The sequence below is a fragment of the Parasteatoda tepidariorum genome, chromosome 12 (genome assembly GCF_982258835.1).
Source record: "Parasteatoda tepidariorum strain Cologne lab strain chromosome 12, Ptep-v5.0, whole genome shotgun sequence".
Lineage (NCBI taxonomy): Eukaryota > Metazoa > Arthropoda > Arachnida > Araneae > Theridiidae > Parasteatoda > Parasteatoda tepidariorum.
The window spans coordinates 39,440,887-39,455,122 of NC_141766.1; the positions used below are offsets into that span (position 1 = coordinate 39,440,887).

The 14,236-nt window shown below is 33.3% G+C and overlaps 1 protein-coding gene across 5 annotated transcripts in view; it reads right to left on the bottom strand.

Annotated features, from left to right (window-relative positions):
- Positions 1-8,697: 8,697 nt before the first annotated feature.
- LOC107455075 (uncharacterized) overlaps positions 8,698-14,236 on the bottom strand; it is a 31,740-nt gene continuing 26,201 nt past the window's right edge. For 4 of the 5 annotated variants that reach the window (XM_043056340.3, XM_043056334.3, XM_087155796.1 and 1 more), the window contains exon 6: positions 8,992-9,676. In XM_043056340.3, the coding sequence (XP_042912274.2) occupies positions 9,214-9,676 (463 nt within the window). In that variant the 3' untranslated portion in view covers positions 8,992-9,213. Of the gene's footprint in view, positions 9,677-14,236 lie in introns of all 5 variants that reach the window. The other variant, XM_043056328.3, reaches the window with a different exon arrangement.

The following is a 14,236-nucleotide window of genomic DNA, read 5'->3' on the forward strand; positions in this document are numbered from 1 at the left end:
AAACACTTCTTTTAAATTAGTTTTGACATTTGTTTCTACTATTTTCAAAAATAATAGATACATAATGACATCATAAAATTGAAAAAAGAAAGAATATATCGTATTCAATAAATATTTGTGACACGAAAATTTAAGCATTAGTGACGTTTTAAAACATGTTAGTCTCTCACGCATTAAGCTAGTAATCGTTGCCTATAGCAACCACTCTTAACAACATTCTTGGGATCCTCCCTGACCGACAGTATCACTCGCTACACGCCGCTACGCTTGGAGGTAGCGTGTTTGAATCTCGCTGCTACCCTGGATTTATCTTCTTGCTGTCTATAAATCTACAAAGCCTATAAATGTATGTTGTGTTAATAAACAAGATTCTGGCTTAGCGTAGTCAAAAGTCATTAATAAAGACACTAATTTAAACATGTTATTGCATATCCACGCTTAGATATCCCACAGTTTGTCTTTCTTTAACTGCTTTTGTCTTATATTTCGCTACATCTCCAGATTAAGGGATCAAAAGAGTAAACAAGCATAAGACTCATTCGAAAATAATTTCATAAAAAATAAAAAAATTTTAATTAAATTATTGGCTAAAAAAGTAAATTCTAATTTACACAAGTTATTACAAATTATTTTTTGAACAGATTATTATTTCAAGAATTATTTTAAATAACAAAATTTGAACAAAATCAGTCGAATATCTTGAAAAAAAAAATATTTTGAAATTTTATTACTCAGAAGCTATTTCGCCAATATCGTTCAAATTTTCGTATATTATGTCAAAAAAAAAATATTAATAACGGTCGAGAGGATATTTCGGTTATTATTATTATTTATTTTTATTTATTTATTTTTTGCTGGGAACTACCTCTTGACAAACAAGTTAAACGTATGCAAATATTCTTTGATTCATTTAGTTTCAGAAGTGTAGCGAAATGAATTCTAGGTAACAACCTTTTGTCCAAAACTTGTAACATACACATCTGAAAGTCTAAATAATTGATGAATAAGGTTTAAAATCCCTTTGTCTTTTTTATGTTTTATGTAATATTTCAAGTGCATTTATTAAACAGTTAAAAAAAACATTTATACACTATAAAAGGAACTTTTATACATTTATAAAGCTTTTTAAAATTAACTGCAAATAGCATATAGTTACCACTTTTTTGCGAACTGCCCATATTCCAGTTAATACCTGTAGAATTGACAAATAAAGAAAAATAATTTAGATGATTTACAGGTAGGTAGGTACTTTATTTACATCGCACTAGAGCTGCACAATGGGCTATTGGCGACGGTCTGGGAAACATCCCTGAAGACATGCCATCACAATTTTGATCGTCTGCAGATGGGATGCTTCCCCTGCTTTGGTAGCCCGACAACCTGCGCGAAGTTGAGCACTTTACGATAGAACAATTTAACGAGGACCGATACCGCGCACCCTCGGTCCCTAAGCAGGCTGATCGAAGTGGTCACCCACTCGCTTAATGACCACAGCCAGTGATGCTTGACTTCGGTGTTCTGCTGGGAACCGTGTCTTAACGATCAGTTCACTGCTGTGACGGATGATTTACAGATTCAATAAAAATCTAATCGCACTTTATTTAATGCCCGAAAAAAAATTTCCGTACGACCGAATTAAATCCAAGATTAAATTCATGAATTAAATTCAAGAGAATTGAATCCACATCTGTGAAAGGTAAAAAGAAATGGAAAGAGATTTCACATATTAAAAAATTTTCCATCTACCCGCCAAATTTCAATACTTTCACAATATATGTCTCACAGGCGTCATTGTGGTAGGGGGATGGTAGGTATATGCAAAGCCGGATTTACGTATAAGCTAAATAAGCTGTAGCTTGGGGCCCCGAGATGACAAGGGCCCCCAGATCCTACTTTCCCCTCTCTTTTTTTAAAGATTTATTCGGAGCTGGGGCCCTCAGAAGCCCAAAATGCATTTTTTTTTCCTTTTTTACATTGTCGCTCACAATAAATAAAAATAAATGACTGAATAAAACAAAAAACTTCGTTTCCATTAGTAGGGAACATGTTTTTTTGTTGTTGTTAATTTACGTCGCACTAGAGCTGCACAATGGGCTATTGGCGACGGTCTGGGAAACACCCCTGAGGATGATCCGAAGACATGCCATCACAATTTTGATCCTCTGCAGACGGAATGGCACGCCCGCTTCGGTAGCCCGACGACCTGCACGCGAAGTTGAGCACTTCACTGTAGAACAGTTTAACGAGGACCAATACCGCACACCCTCTGTCCCTACGCAGACTGATCCAAGTGGTCACCTACCCGCACACTGACCGCAGCCAGTGATGCTTGACTTCGGTGATCTGCTGGGAACCGTGTCTTAGCGATCAGTCCACTGCGGGACTTAGTAAGAAACATATCATCTTTCAAGTAATTTGAGTATTAATAGATCATTTATAAATAAACAATTTTTTTGTTTAAAAGGTAAAAAAGTTTTTTTTCCCCATCATTCGATCATCAGACTATTTAATACCTGTTTCTAAGGATCAGAATTCCCTTTTATTTTACTTTAAAATTGTACGAATGATATATTTAATGCTTTCATGTGAGTTTCAAATAGCACTTTAAAATATCTAAAAAAGAACAGAAATTGTCAGTTCAAAAAAAAATTAACTAGTACTTTTGAATAAGAATTTAAGTAACTGCACACGTTTGTTTTGCTATCTTATTCTATATAGCATTATTTAGAGTAGACAGTTGCGTGTGGGTGTGATGATGACGTAATATAAGAGGCTTACAGAAAAAGCAAATTTCATTTCAGTTAAAATCCTCAATATTATATTTTTAAACTCCTCGAAAATGTAGTAAAAGAGGTATACAAATTAACTGTCACAACCAAATTAATATTAAGTAAGAACGAAACAAAAATGATATCGAAATATGCTAAATCACTAATGAGACCGGGATGAAAGACATCGAAACCTATTTGATTGAATAGTATAACTAGAAGGTGCTTCTAAAATTCTGAAATCTATCAGGCTTTAGTTTTTTTTTCTGTCACAAAACTTTATCAGTAATTAAAGATAATAAATTCGTTAGATTTCAATATTAGTTCTGTTTTTTCGTTGATTAAATAAACATTAACAGATATTTGTCTTTTAAAACATTTCATTCCATAATAAGATAATTATTCTACAATTGTAATTATCTAAAACTAATTGCTAATTGATATAAAGCTTTAGTGTGTTCCATTGATATGTTGAATGCTCGTTTTGGCTGGATGCCCGGGACTGTTGCGCTTTCACATCCTAGCCACTATACACCATCAAGAGCAGAGCTGATACTTTAAACCCATATGACATTTATTCTCTCTGATATTTATTAGACCCTATAATAAATCGTTAAAAATATAAGCCAAAAATTTACATAAATAATGACAATTTTTTTTCTTACACTGAAATTTAACATATGTCCTTAAAATAATTAAAAAGAAAGCAAAAATAATGAAGAAATATTTTCAATATAAACATCAATTAAATAATATCAGCTTACGAAATGATCTTTTTATTTTTACTAACAGTATTAATATAACGGCCCTCACCTGCTCCAGGGACTGCTGGATTGGGTTCAAAATTACAAGGCTACAGAGTTGAATATTAGTAGTCGTAAATTCGAAATTGGGTCGGCTGTGCAATGACTGTTATAAAATAAACTAATAAATTTGGCCGGGCTAGCCTGGTTGATAGGACGTTGGACTCGTTTTCGTGAGAATGGGAGTTTGAATCCAGCCGGCAGAAGAATACCCATGTATAAAATGGTGACTGGTGCAGGTTAAATCTGTCGGGGTCACAAAGTCCTCCAAGTTCTCATAACAAATAAATACCTCTGAGTACTAATCTAGCAGTTTCCTTGTCTTCTGGATTGGGTTCAAAATTACAAGGCCACGGAGTTGAATATTAATAGTCGTAAACTCGAAATTGGGTCGGCTGTGCAATGACTGTTATGAAATAAACTAATAAATTTGGCGGGCTAGCCCGGTTGATAGGACGTTGGACTCGATTTCGTGAGAATGGGAGTTTGAATCCAGCCGGCAGAAGAATACCCATGTATAAAATGGTGACTGGTGCAGGTTAAATCTGTCGGGGTCACAAAGTCCTCCAAGTTCTCATAACAAATAAATACCTCTGAGTACTAATCTAGCAGTTTCCTTGTCTTCTGGATTGGGTTCAAAATTACAAGGCCACGGAGTTGAATATTAATAGTCGTAAACTCGAAATTGGGTCGGCTGTGCAGTGACTGTTATAAAATAAACTAATAATTTTGGCCGGGATAGCCTGGTTGATAGGGAGTTGGACTCATGTTCGTGAGAATGGGAGTTTCAATCCAGCCGGCAGAAGAATACCCATGTATAATATGGTGACTGGTGCAGGTCAAATTGTGTCGGGGTCACAAAGTCCTCCAAGTTCTCATAACTAATGAATACCTCTGAGTACTAATCTAGCAGTTCCCTTGTCTTCTGGATTGAGTTCAAAATTACAAGGCTACGGAGTTGAATATTAGTAGTCGTAAACTCGAAATTGGGTCGGCTGTGCAATGACTGTTATGAAATAAACTAATAAATTTGGCGGGCTAGCCCGGTTGATAGGACGTTGGACTCGATTTCGTGAGAATGGGAGTTTGAATCCAGCCGGCAGAAGAATACCCATATATAAAATGGTGACTGGTGCAGGTTAAATCTGTCGGGGTCACAAAGTCCTCCAAGTTCTCATAACAAATAAATACCTCTGAGTACTAATCTAGCAGTTCCCTTGTCTTCTGGATTGAGTTCAAAATTACAAGGCTACGGAGTTGAATATTAGTAGTCATAAACTCGAAATTGGGTCGGCTGTGCAATGACTGTTATAGAATAAACTAATAATTTTGGCCGGGATAGCCTGGTTGATAGGGAGTTGGACTCGTGTTCGTGAGAATGGGAGTTTGAAACCAGCCGGCAGAAGAATACCCATGTATAAAATGGTGACTGGTGCAGGTCGAATTGTGTCGGGGTCACAAAGTCCTCCAAGTTCTCATAACAAATAAATGCCTCTGAGTACTAATCCAGCAGTTCCCTTGTCTTCTGGATTGGGTTAAAAATTACAAGGCTACGGAGTTGAATATTAGTAGTCGTAATCTCGAAATTGGGTCGGCTGGGCAATGACTGTTATAAAATAAACTAATTAATTTGGCCGGGATAGCCTGGTTGATAGGGAGTTGGACTCGCGTTAGTGAGAATGGGAGTTTGCATCCAGATGGCAGAAGAATAGCCATGAATAAAATGGCGACTGGTGCATGTTAAATCTGTCGGGGTCACAAAATCCCCCAAGTTCTCATAACAAATAAATACCTCTGGGTACTAATCTAGCAGTTCCTTTGTCTTCTGGATTGGGTTCAAAATTACAAGGCCGCGGAGGTGAATATTAGTAGTCGTAAACTCGAAATTGGGTCGGCTGTGCAATGACTGTTATAAAATAAACTAATTAATTTGGCCGGGCTATCCTGGTTGATAGGACGTTGGACTCGTGTTCGTGAGAATGGGAGTTTGAATCCAGCTGGCAGAAGAATACCCATGTATAAAATGGTGACTGGTGCATGTTAAATCTGTCGGGGTCACAAAGTCCTCCAAGTTTACATAACAAATAAATACCTCTGGGTACTGATCTAGCAGTTCCCTTGTCTTCTGGATTGGATTCAAAATTACAAGGCTACGGAGTTAAACATTGGTAGCCGTGAACTTAAAATTGAGTCGGTTGTTCAACGGCGGTTATAAAAAAAATAAAACTAATAATCAAATTCTATCTAACTTTTTGCATATTTTCTACGCACATTCAAAATTTCGTAAAGAAAAAACAATTTAGAAAAAAATTTGCGAAAAAATCATTAAAAATTGCGAATAAAATATATTCAAAATGAATCTAAAAAAAATCTGTTAAATATATAGTGACCCAGCACGCCAAATTTTTACTCTGTGCTTAAAATGTGTTTCCTTTGTAACTTTGTTCCCTCGTCGAAAAAATATGTGCAATAAAAGAAAGATTCTACATAACAGTCTCATCACAATAATATATTTAACAATAAAGTAATATTATCAAATTCTTTGATAATATGATGTTAATACTCTACAATAAAAAATAATGACAGTTTACTTTAGGTGTATAGAAATGGAATTGAGCTTATAAGGGCCCCATCATTTTCAGTAACTTAGGGCTCCACCAAGCTTAAATCCGGTCGTGGGCATATGCCCCCTCATTAATTAGAAATCTCTAAAATTCCCCTCTAATACTTCAGACAAAAGAAAAAAATCTTCATGAATCATTATCGATTTAAATTCATCTAAGTTAAAAACAAGATAGAGAGTAATTAATCACTCTGCAGATTTAAGAATTTTATTTCTTATGTGTGAAATTTAGAAAACCATTGTGACTAGGTATTTTAATTTCGTCTACCTCAAAAATTAGGCCCTTGCAAAGCCCGTGATTTTTCCCATAATAAAAATAATGGTTTCAACAGATTCGTTTCAAATTGAAAATCTAGATATAAATTAACTCAATTTGACTCGTGTAAAACTCCCCATGCCATTATTTTCAATTAAGTTTTTAAATTGTGGTTAAAGTAACATTTTAAATTGATTCTTCCATTCAATAAATTATGTCTTTACCCTCTGTTCTTAAAGTTCCAAATCTATAGATAAAACATAAATTCTATTGAAAACAAACAGTCCAAATTGCATGCTTAACATGACTTCAGGACATATCATGACTATTTAACATCACTTCAGGATAAACATGGCTGAAAAATTTTCTAAAAACCTTTTTTCTAACAATATGACAGAATGCACATTCGAAAACTTCATACTCGTACTAAAGATGTACAAGTTAAACTTCAATATAAGTAAAATGCGGCTTTCTGCATTCAATCGAGACGGCTAAAATAGACTGACTAAAATTTTAAGATACTTCTCAAAATGACGTTTTTTATTGTTTCGGCAGACACGTATACTGCCGAATAATAGAAAATCAACGCAAGTGATAAAAAAAATTCAAAATTGGGTTTTTCACATATTTGGCACTTTTCTATAAGTCCCATATTAAAAGAAGAATCAGTTTTCGGAAATTTTACATTGGCGTTAATAGCGTTAGAAAGGGAAAGAAAAAAGTTGTCAAGCTTTTTTCCTCGAAATCAATCTTAAAGCATTTGCTTTTGTTCTTTCTATAATTGCACAAATGTGCGTCGTGGTGGCTCAGGGGATAGAGCGCTCACCTCCCAATGAGAAACCCTGGGATCGAATCTTAGCGATGGCTGGTAGATAGGAATTCCGCACTCGGCTCGCACCAACCACAGTGCAGACGTAAAATATCCTCAGTTGTAGACGGATCTTGGCTTCACGCTGATGCCCATAAGAGGTTTTCAAGATAGACATATTCAAATTATGTCCGTAGGTCACCAACGTGGGGACTAAAATGCCGACGATGTCAACCGTCCATCCCACCAAAAGATTGTTTTAAGCCATATTTAAAAGCTAATTTACCGTTATTCTACTAAGCGTAGGTTCCTTTTGTTTTTTAATAGTTTTGATCCTAGATTTAGGTATTAAATATTTCATAATATCATATGTTCGATTTATGGGATATTAATAAATATCCCATAAATCGAACAGTCTGAAGAAATGATAGCACCTTTCTTTACGAAAGGTGTTTAAAACAGTAGCGTTAAGGGGTCTCACTTGAGACGAAGGTAAAAATACTATGAAGAAATCGATATATTGTTTTATTTTCTAATGTTATCTTTAACTCATTTTGTGTCTAGCGCAGCGTTTTGTTACGTAGGAAAATATTTTTTCTATCGGTATCAAAACTTTTAATTGAAGACTCTTAGTTTAATAAATTTTATTTGAAGCAATGTGGCCCACCATCACATATGCAATACCCTTTACCCAAAATAAACCTTTCAAAACAATGATTGAACTTTCCAAAAATACTGCAAGTTTTTATTTTTCAGAAAGGGGAGCAATTAGCATTCTTTCTGGCGTTCCATGAAAAATCAGAACAAAATTTCTTACAATCAGGAGTCCCATTTTGTGTAAACAAATACTCATTCATACTCTTATCGATAACTGCATCTCTGCGAAAAGTTATTTTTTTTTTAATAATCCTTGAAGAAAAAAGTTTGTCAACCCTGGCAACATCATGGAATTAGTAAGAATATGATCGGGCTGGTTTATAGATTCAGAAAAATAAAGATTAAAAGTAGTAAATAGAAACATCTCCAAGCTTTAATTGATAATTAAAATAAGTTTTGGCAGGTTAATATTTATTTAGGGTGTACGAAACACTCGGTAAATATTTGAATTATACTAACTTTTGGTCAAAATTGTTCTAAACCAATTGGTGATAAATCTTGCCATCACTTTAAAATTTGAAAAGAAAAAGCTCTGCTAAAAACCAAACAAGTTGGTGAACATGGGTTTTGATAATTTCAGGCAGATAAAAACCAATAAATAATATTTTATAACAGTCTAAAATTACCTTACAAACCTATTGCACATATCTCGAAAAATATTTTTGAAACTTCTCCTACTTCTTGCTCAAGAATGAACTCAACCATTTCATTATAAATTAAAGCTTGTGAAACTAACAAAAACACGAAATTCTATAGTGTTATATGTGACATAGACAGAAACATTTTTCTTTAAAGTAAATTTATTAGTAAAATGGAAAATTTTCAGTTACAAATATAGGAACTATATCGAACAAATACAATTTTAATTAAAAAAGAACATCAGTTAAGATACTTATTTAAAAGTTCATTTTACACTTTCTGTAAATTTTAAAAAACTGAGCATATTTCAGAGCTATTCACAAAAGACGTCCCTCTTGAGTGGTACTATAAATCATAACAATTATTAGTTTATACAATTATATGTTCATGAAATTATTATTTCCATTAAAATAGTACATTTAAAATCAGCAGTATCCATACATTATTTTCATACTTTCACCTTACGTTTTCGTAAGAAAGATAAAATGCTATTTCCATCTATTGATTTCGTTTTGTATTCTTATTAATTTAATCTTATATCAAAAGACATCTATGCAGATAAAAACTTAAATTAAGCTCTAGATAATAAAGTTCATATTAAAAGAAATTTTTTTCTAACAAAAAATGCAGAAACTTCTGAAAAGTTGGAAAACCTTTTATCATTCATGATCATCATGATGACCATGGGAATGATCCGGAGAATGACCATGATATTGAACATCCTCATGACCATGATATTGATCATCCTCATGACCATGATATTGATCAACCTCATGACCATGATCAATATCATAGTCAAGAGGAAGACCATGATATTGATCATCCTCATGACCATGATCAATATCATAGTCATAAGGATAATCAAAATCATAGTCATAGATATGATCAGTATCACAATCATAAATATAATCAATATTGTAATCATATATATGAACAATATCCTGAGAATGAACAATATCATGGTGGTCACTAGGCTCTTGGTTGTGGTCACTAGGCTCGTGGTGGTGGTCACTAGGCTCGTGGTGGTCACTAGGCTCATGGTGGTGGCAACTAGGCTCATGGTGGTGATGCTGGTCATGTACCTGATCCTGACGAATTAAGTAATTAAGTCCGTTGACTATGCTGAAAATAATAAGACATATTTTATTCTTAAAATAAAAATCATAGGATGGTATTTACAGACATGAAACTGCTGTATCGGTTACTTTACGTCCTTTCTCATCTCGTGACCTAACACACTAGTCTAATGGTAGTAGACGGGAAATATCTTTTCATCGGCATCGTAAAATCGGAATTGAAAAAATACAGCTCGCGAAATTTTAATTTTTTTTTTCTTTCCTGCTGGGCAAAATCATTCAAATAGAATTCAGCAATAAACATTTTTAAAAACGTTGTTTATAATTATTCCTAAGATTTTTGGAAATTATTTTCGCGTAATTTATTTTATAATAAATTTTCAATAAAATAATTAATATTTACATAATAAACAATTATAATGATATTTATAAAATAAATAATTATAATGATATTTATAATAAATAATTTCACACAATTAAATAATCCCATTTTGATACGGTATTTCGGTAGGGGAGAGTAGGGTCAATTGTAACAGGGTACGATTGTAACAGAGCAAAAATTTCGAGTGTCGGGTTCTAGATTTGTTTCCTAGGTGGTGCACAAGGTGTATTTAATAAATCTACATGTACACTCCTGCTGGCAACCATTTTTATGTACTTTTGAAAGAGTTACACGACAAAAGATATTTTCACGCTACGTAAGTACTTTTTTTGGTATTAGAATATTATATTAAAACAAAGTAATTTCGTTTAAGCAAATAAAAATTATTATTAACCGAATATGTAAGTGGACACCTTAATTAACATTTCAAAAGAAAAAAGATTGGTTTTGTTAATTAACTAGCATTGTTTCTAAAAAATGAAGCTGAAATGGCGTCTTGGGGACAATTGTAACAATAAGTAAAGGGACGAATGTAACAGCTGAAAATAAAATTCATAATTTCGCTGTGGTTTAAGTCGGATAAAGCCAAAATTTTCAGTCGGATAAAGCCGACTGAAAATTTTGTGTTTTTTTACATAATATTATAAATAAATTATGTAAAATAATAATAAATAAATAAATGATCATAATAATAAATAAATAAATGATAATAATAAATAAATTATGTCATTTAAAACATAATATTCAGCAGCAAGTTCACCTTCATGATTGTTTACTTTTTAAATAAAGAATAAAAATAACTTATTTTTTAATGTATAAAAACAGTGAAACCTGTTTTTGTGCGGTCCTTTTTTATGCGATTTTATTTTTGTGCCATTGGTTTTGTGCGATTTAATTTTATGCGGTATATGAATATTAGCGACGTTAGCACCAGTTTGCTGGGATTCATATGATAACAGGACTCCCTAAAAATTTTAGTTTTTGGAACATGGTCGGAAATTTTAAAAATTGGGAGAAAAAAGCGGATTTCCGCTTTTTCGCTTGAAGTCTTTCATCCCTGAATAATTATGTGCACTGTACAGTTTCCTAAGAAAAAAAAGCAAGATAATAACCAATAGTATAAGGGAAGAATACCTTCCTTTTTTTTTTACAATATCACGTTAATACGATACTGATTGCTACCAGGGCTAAAGAGAATAGAAGGGCTGGTTCACTCCTTTGAAGTATCTCTCGCCGCGCCGATCCTCCGACGTCACTCTAGTGACGTCACTTTGGCGCAAAACTCGCACTTTTACTTCAGGAACGGAGCGTTTGGCCTTACTAGCTGTAACTAATATTGGATCATTTCTTTTTGCGACATATTCTAAGACATTTGTTATTTTCTATAATGACTTTCCTCAGTTTTTGCAGTGAATTTACAAGAATTTAAAACTATTATCGAAATGCCAGTTTGCGCGATTGCAACTTGCAAAAATTCTGATACAAAAACAAAAGGAAAAAGTATAATTTTTCGCGTGTTCCCTAAAGTAAGTGAACAACTATGTAAAGAATGGATTCCGAAATGACACAGTTAATATAAAACAGCAATACGTTTATTCTGTCGTAAAGAACTTTTATAAAAATTCATTATCTAAATAGAAACCGCCTCGTTACTTCATAACAGGTGAAAAGAATTAAAAAATGGATAAAGTCAAAGAAAATTAAAATGTAAATAAAAAGTATAAATAAAATATATAGTATATAGTTTAAATTCTCCTAATTTCATAACATATTTTTTAATGTAGTTATTCTAAATATTTATGATTTTTTTTTAAATTATATTCTCTTCAATTTAAATATCTATAAATTATATCATCGTAAATTTAAATGTCTATAAACAATTGTAAAATTTCTAATGTCATTATGAACCTAAATTATTATTTTGTTTCAGTAATTAGCGTTTAAGGTTGAAATTTCCTAATGATTAAGTATGAACAAATTGCTATTAACGACATATTTTAAAATCAGGGATTCTAAATTTAACTTAACTTATCGTTATAAAAGAATATGTAGATAAAAAAAGTGTCGATATATGCCTTCATTTTTCTTAATAGTTAAAGTTAAAACTGAACTTTTTAAAATAAAGTATTTATCGTGTCATTTTCACCAACTAGCAAAACATTTTTATAAGTTTAAAATGGTATTTTTTTTAATATAATAACCAAGAAAGTTTTTTTTGAACTATGTTTATGAACGGAAATAATGTGTTACGTAAAGTTTTAAGGCTAATAACCAGAAAAAGTTTAACTTATTTTTACAAAGAGAAAGATGCAAAGTTATCATAATATCTTTGCTTGCGATCTTCCGAGATCTGTGAACACAGTGACGTCATGAGGAGGGAAATCGTAGCTTCAGCTCTAAGAGCGGAGTGAACTAGCCCTTCTATTCTCTTTAGCCCTGGATTGCTACTCACTGCTGTACATTATCCAATTGTAGACACGAAACGCATATTCTATATGCATTCCAATAGCTGATTCGCCAAACGGAATTTCTGACATTTAAATGACGTATTTAGGAGGCGTGAACGGCAAAATGCTCTCCAATGACTCACGGCGATGCGGATTAATATTTGAAACTGAATTCAGGTTTGTCAAATTTTTGACGTTTTGTCTCAGAATGGCGCAGCTTTGACAGAAACTGAGCTGAATGTCGCAGTTATGCCGTTTTGCCTCAGTTTGTCGCAAATGGCGCAGGCGTAGCATCCCTGATATTACTAAGTTTATTGATAAAAAAAAATAGAACGCGAATGTTTAAATAAACATTACTACATTTGTCATTAACATGTCTAAATACATGTGCGGCAATTCGTTAGCCAACCTGCTGTGCAAGTGGCCCTTCACTCAAAAAGGTTGTGCACCCCTACCGTACATTCAGCAATAAATTCTCGCATTGCTTTGGTAAAAAAACCGCAAGCTTGGAGCTTTACATTCACCTTAATTACTTTCATGCAAACTGGGTGGTGCTGCTATTACAAATTAATTCCTGACGCTGTAACGTGCAGTGTTTTCATCATAGAAAAAAAAATGGGTGAGAATTTCTCACCCTTTCTCAAAAACAGGGTGAGATTTCAAAAACTCAAGTGAGATTTCCAAAAACTAAAAAAACACAAAAACTCTTGAAAAAAAAATTTTTTTTAATTATAATACATTTCTAACGTCTTCTATTTTTTAAAGCATTGAATATTTTTGGTGCATCATCATAGAAGATTTTGCCTTTACAAGGTATTTGTCCATCTTACATTAGCACATAAAAAATTTGAACGTCTTACATGAAGAAACCTAACCTACGGTAAACAAGTGGTTGCAGAGAAATGTGTTCTGAAAGGGGTTCTGTGGTTGTGTTCTGTTGTTCGAAAAAAGTTTTTAACAATACTGGTCAATAGGGAAGCTAGATAACGGGGCAGATGTTGAAAATAATGAAAGATACAGGCAGAAAAGTGAAACTGATTTTATTCTAAATGGCGTAATTCTAAGCTTTGTTCGAAAATGCGAGAAATCGAAAACCTACGGTTAGACAGACATGAAGGGGCTCTAGCCTATGATCGGTCTACCACTAAGATATTTTGCATCAGCACTGTGACTTTCGCACTCGGCTCGCACCGACCAATCAGAATCTCCGCAATCGCCGAGATTCCAACCCGGTCCACCTTATTGGGAAGTGAACGCTCTATCCCCTAAGCTACCACGGCACTGGGCCGGAGACCCAGCAATTAAATCTGTGGAAGTGCTTATAAAATCTGTGGAATCTAAAGTCGTGTGGTCAGTCGCTAAGCAATACCATGGATACAGGTAACTAGCGAAAATTTCCTTTCCCTTCAGATAGATATACGCTGAAATTAAAAAATTGTTCTCTCCAATTATGACGACATATCTTTGGATCATCATCAATTATGATTTCCAGACCGTCACTAATAGTATGCAACGCTCTAGTGCGACGTAAATAAAGTAGGGGAGAGTGGGGTCAATTGTAACATTTTTTACTTAACTATTTTTAACTAACAAAAAATCCAATATATTATTAGTATTTATTGACAGACGTGTAAAGTAGACTATCCTCTACTAGAAGAAAAATAAATACCTGATTTTAAATATTATTATATTAGTTATTAGAAATTTTTGACAGTCGTGCACTTGTTACAATTGTATTCACTTACGGGGTCAATTGTAACAGTTCATAAATTCAACT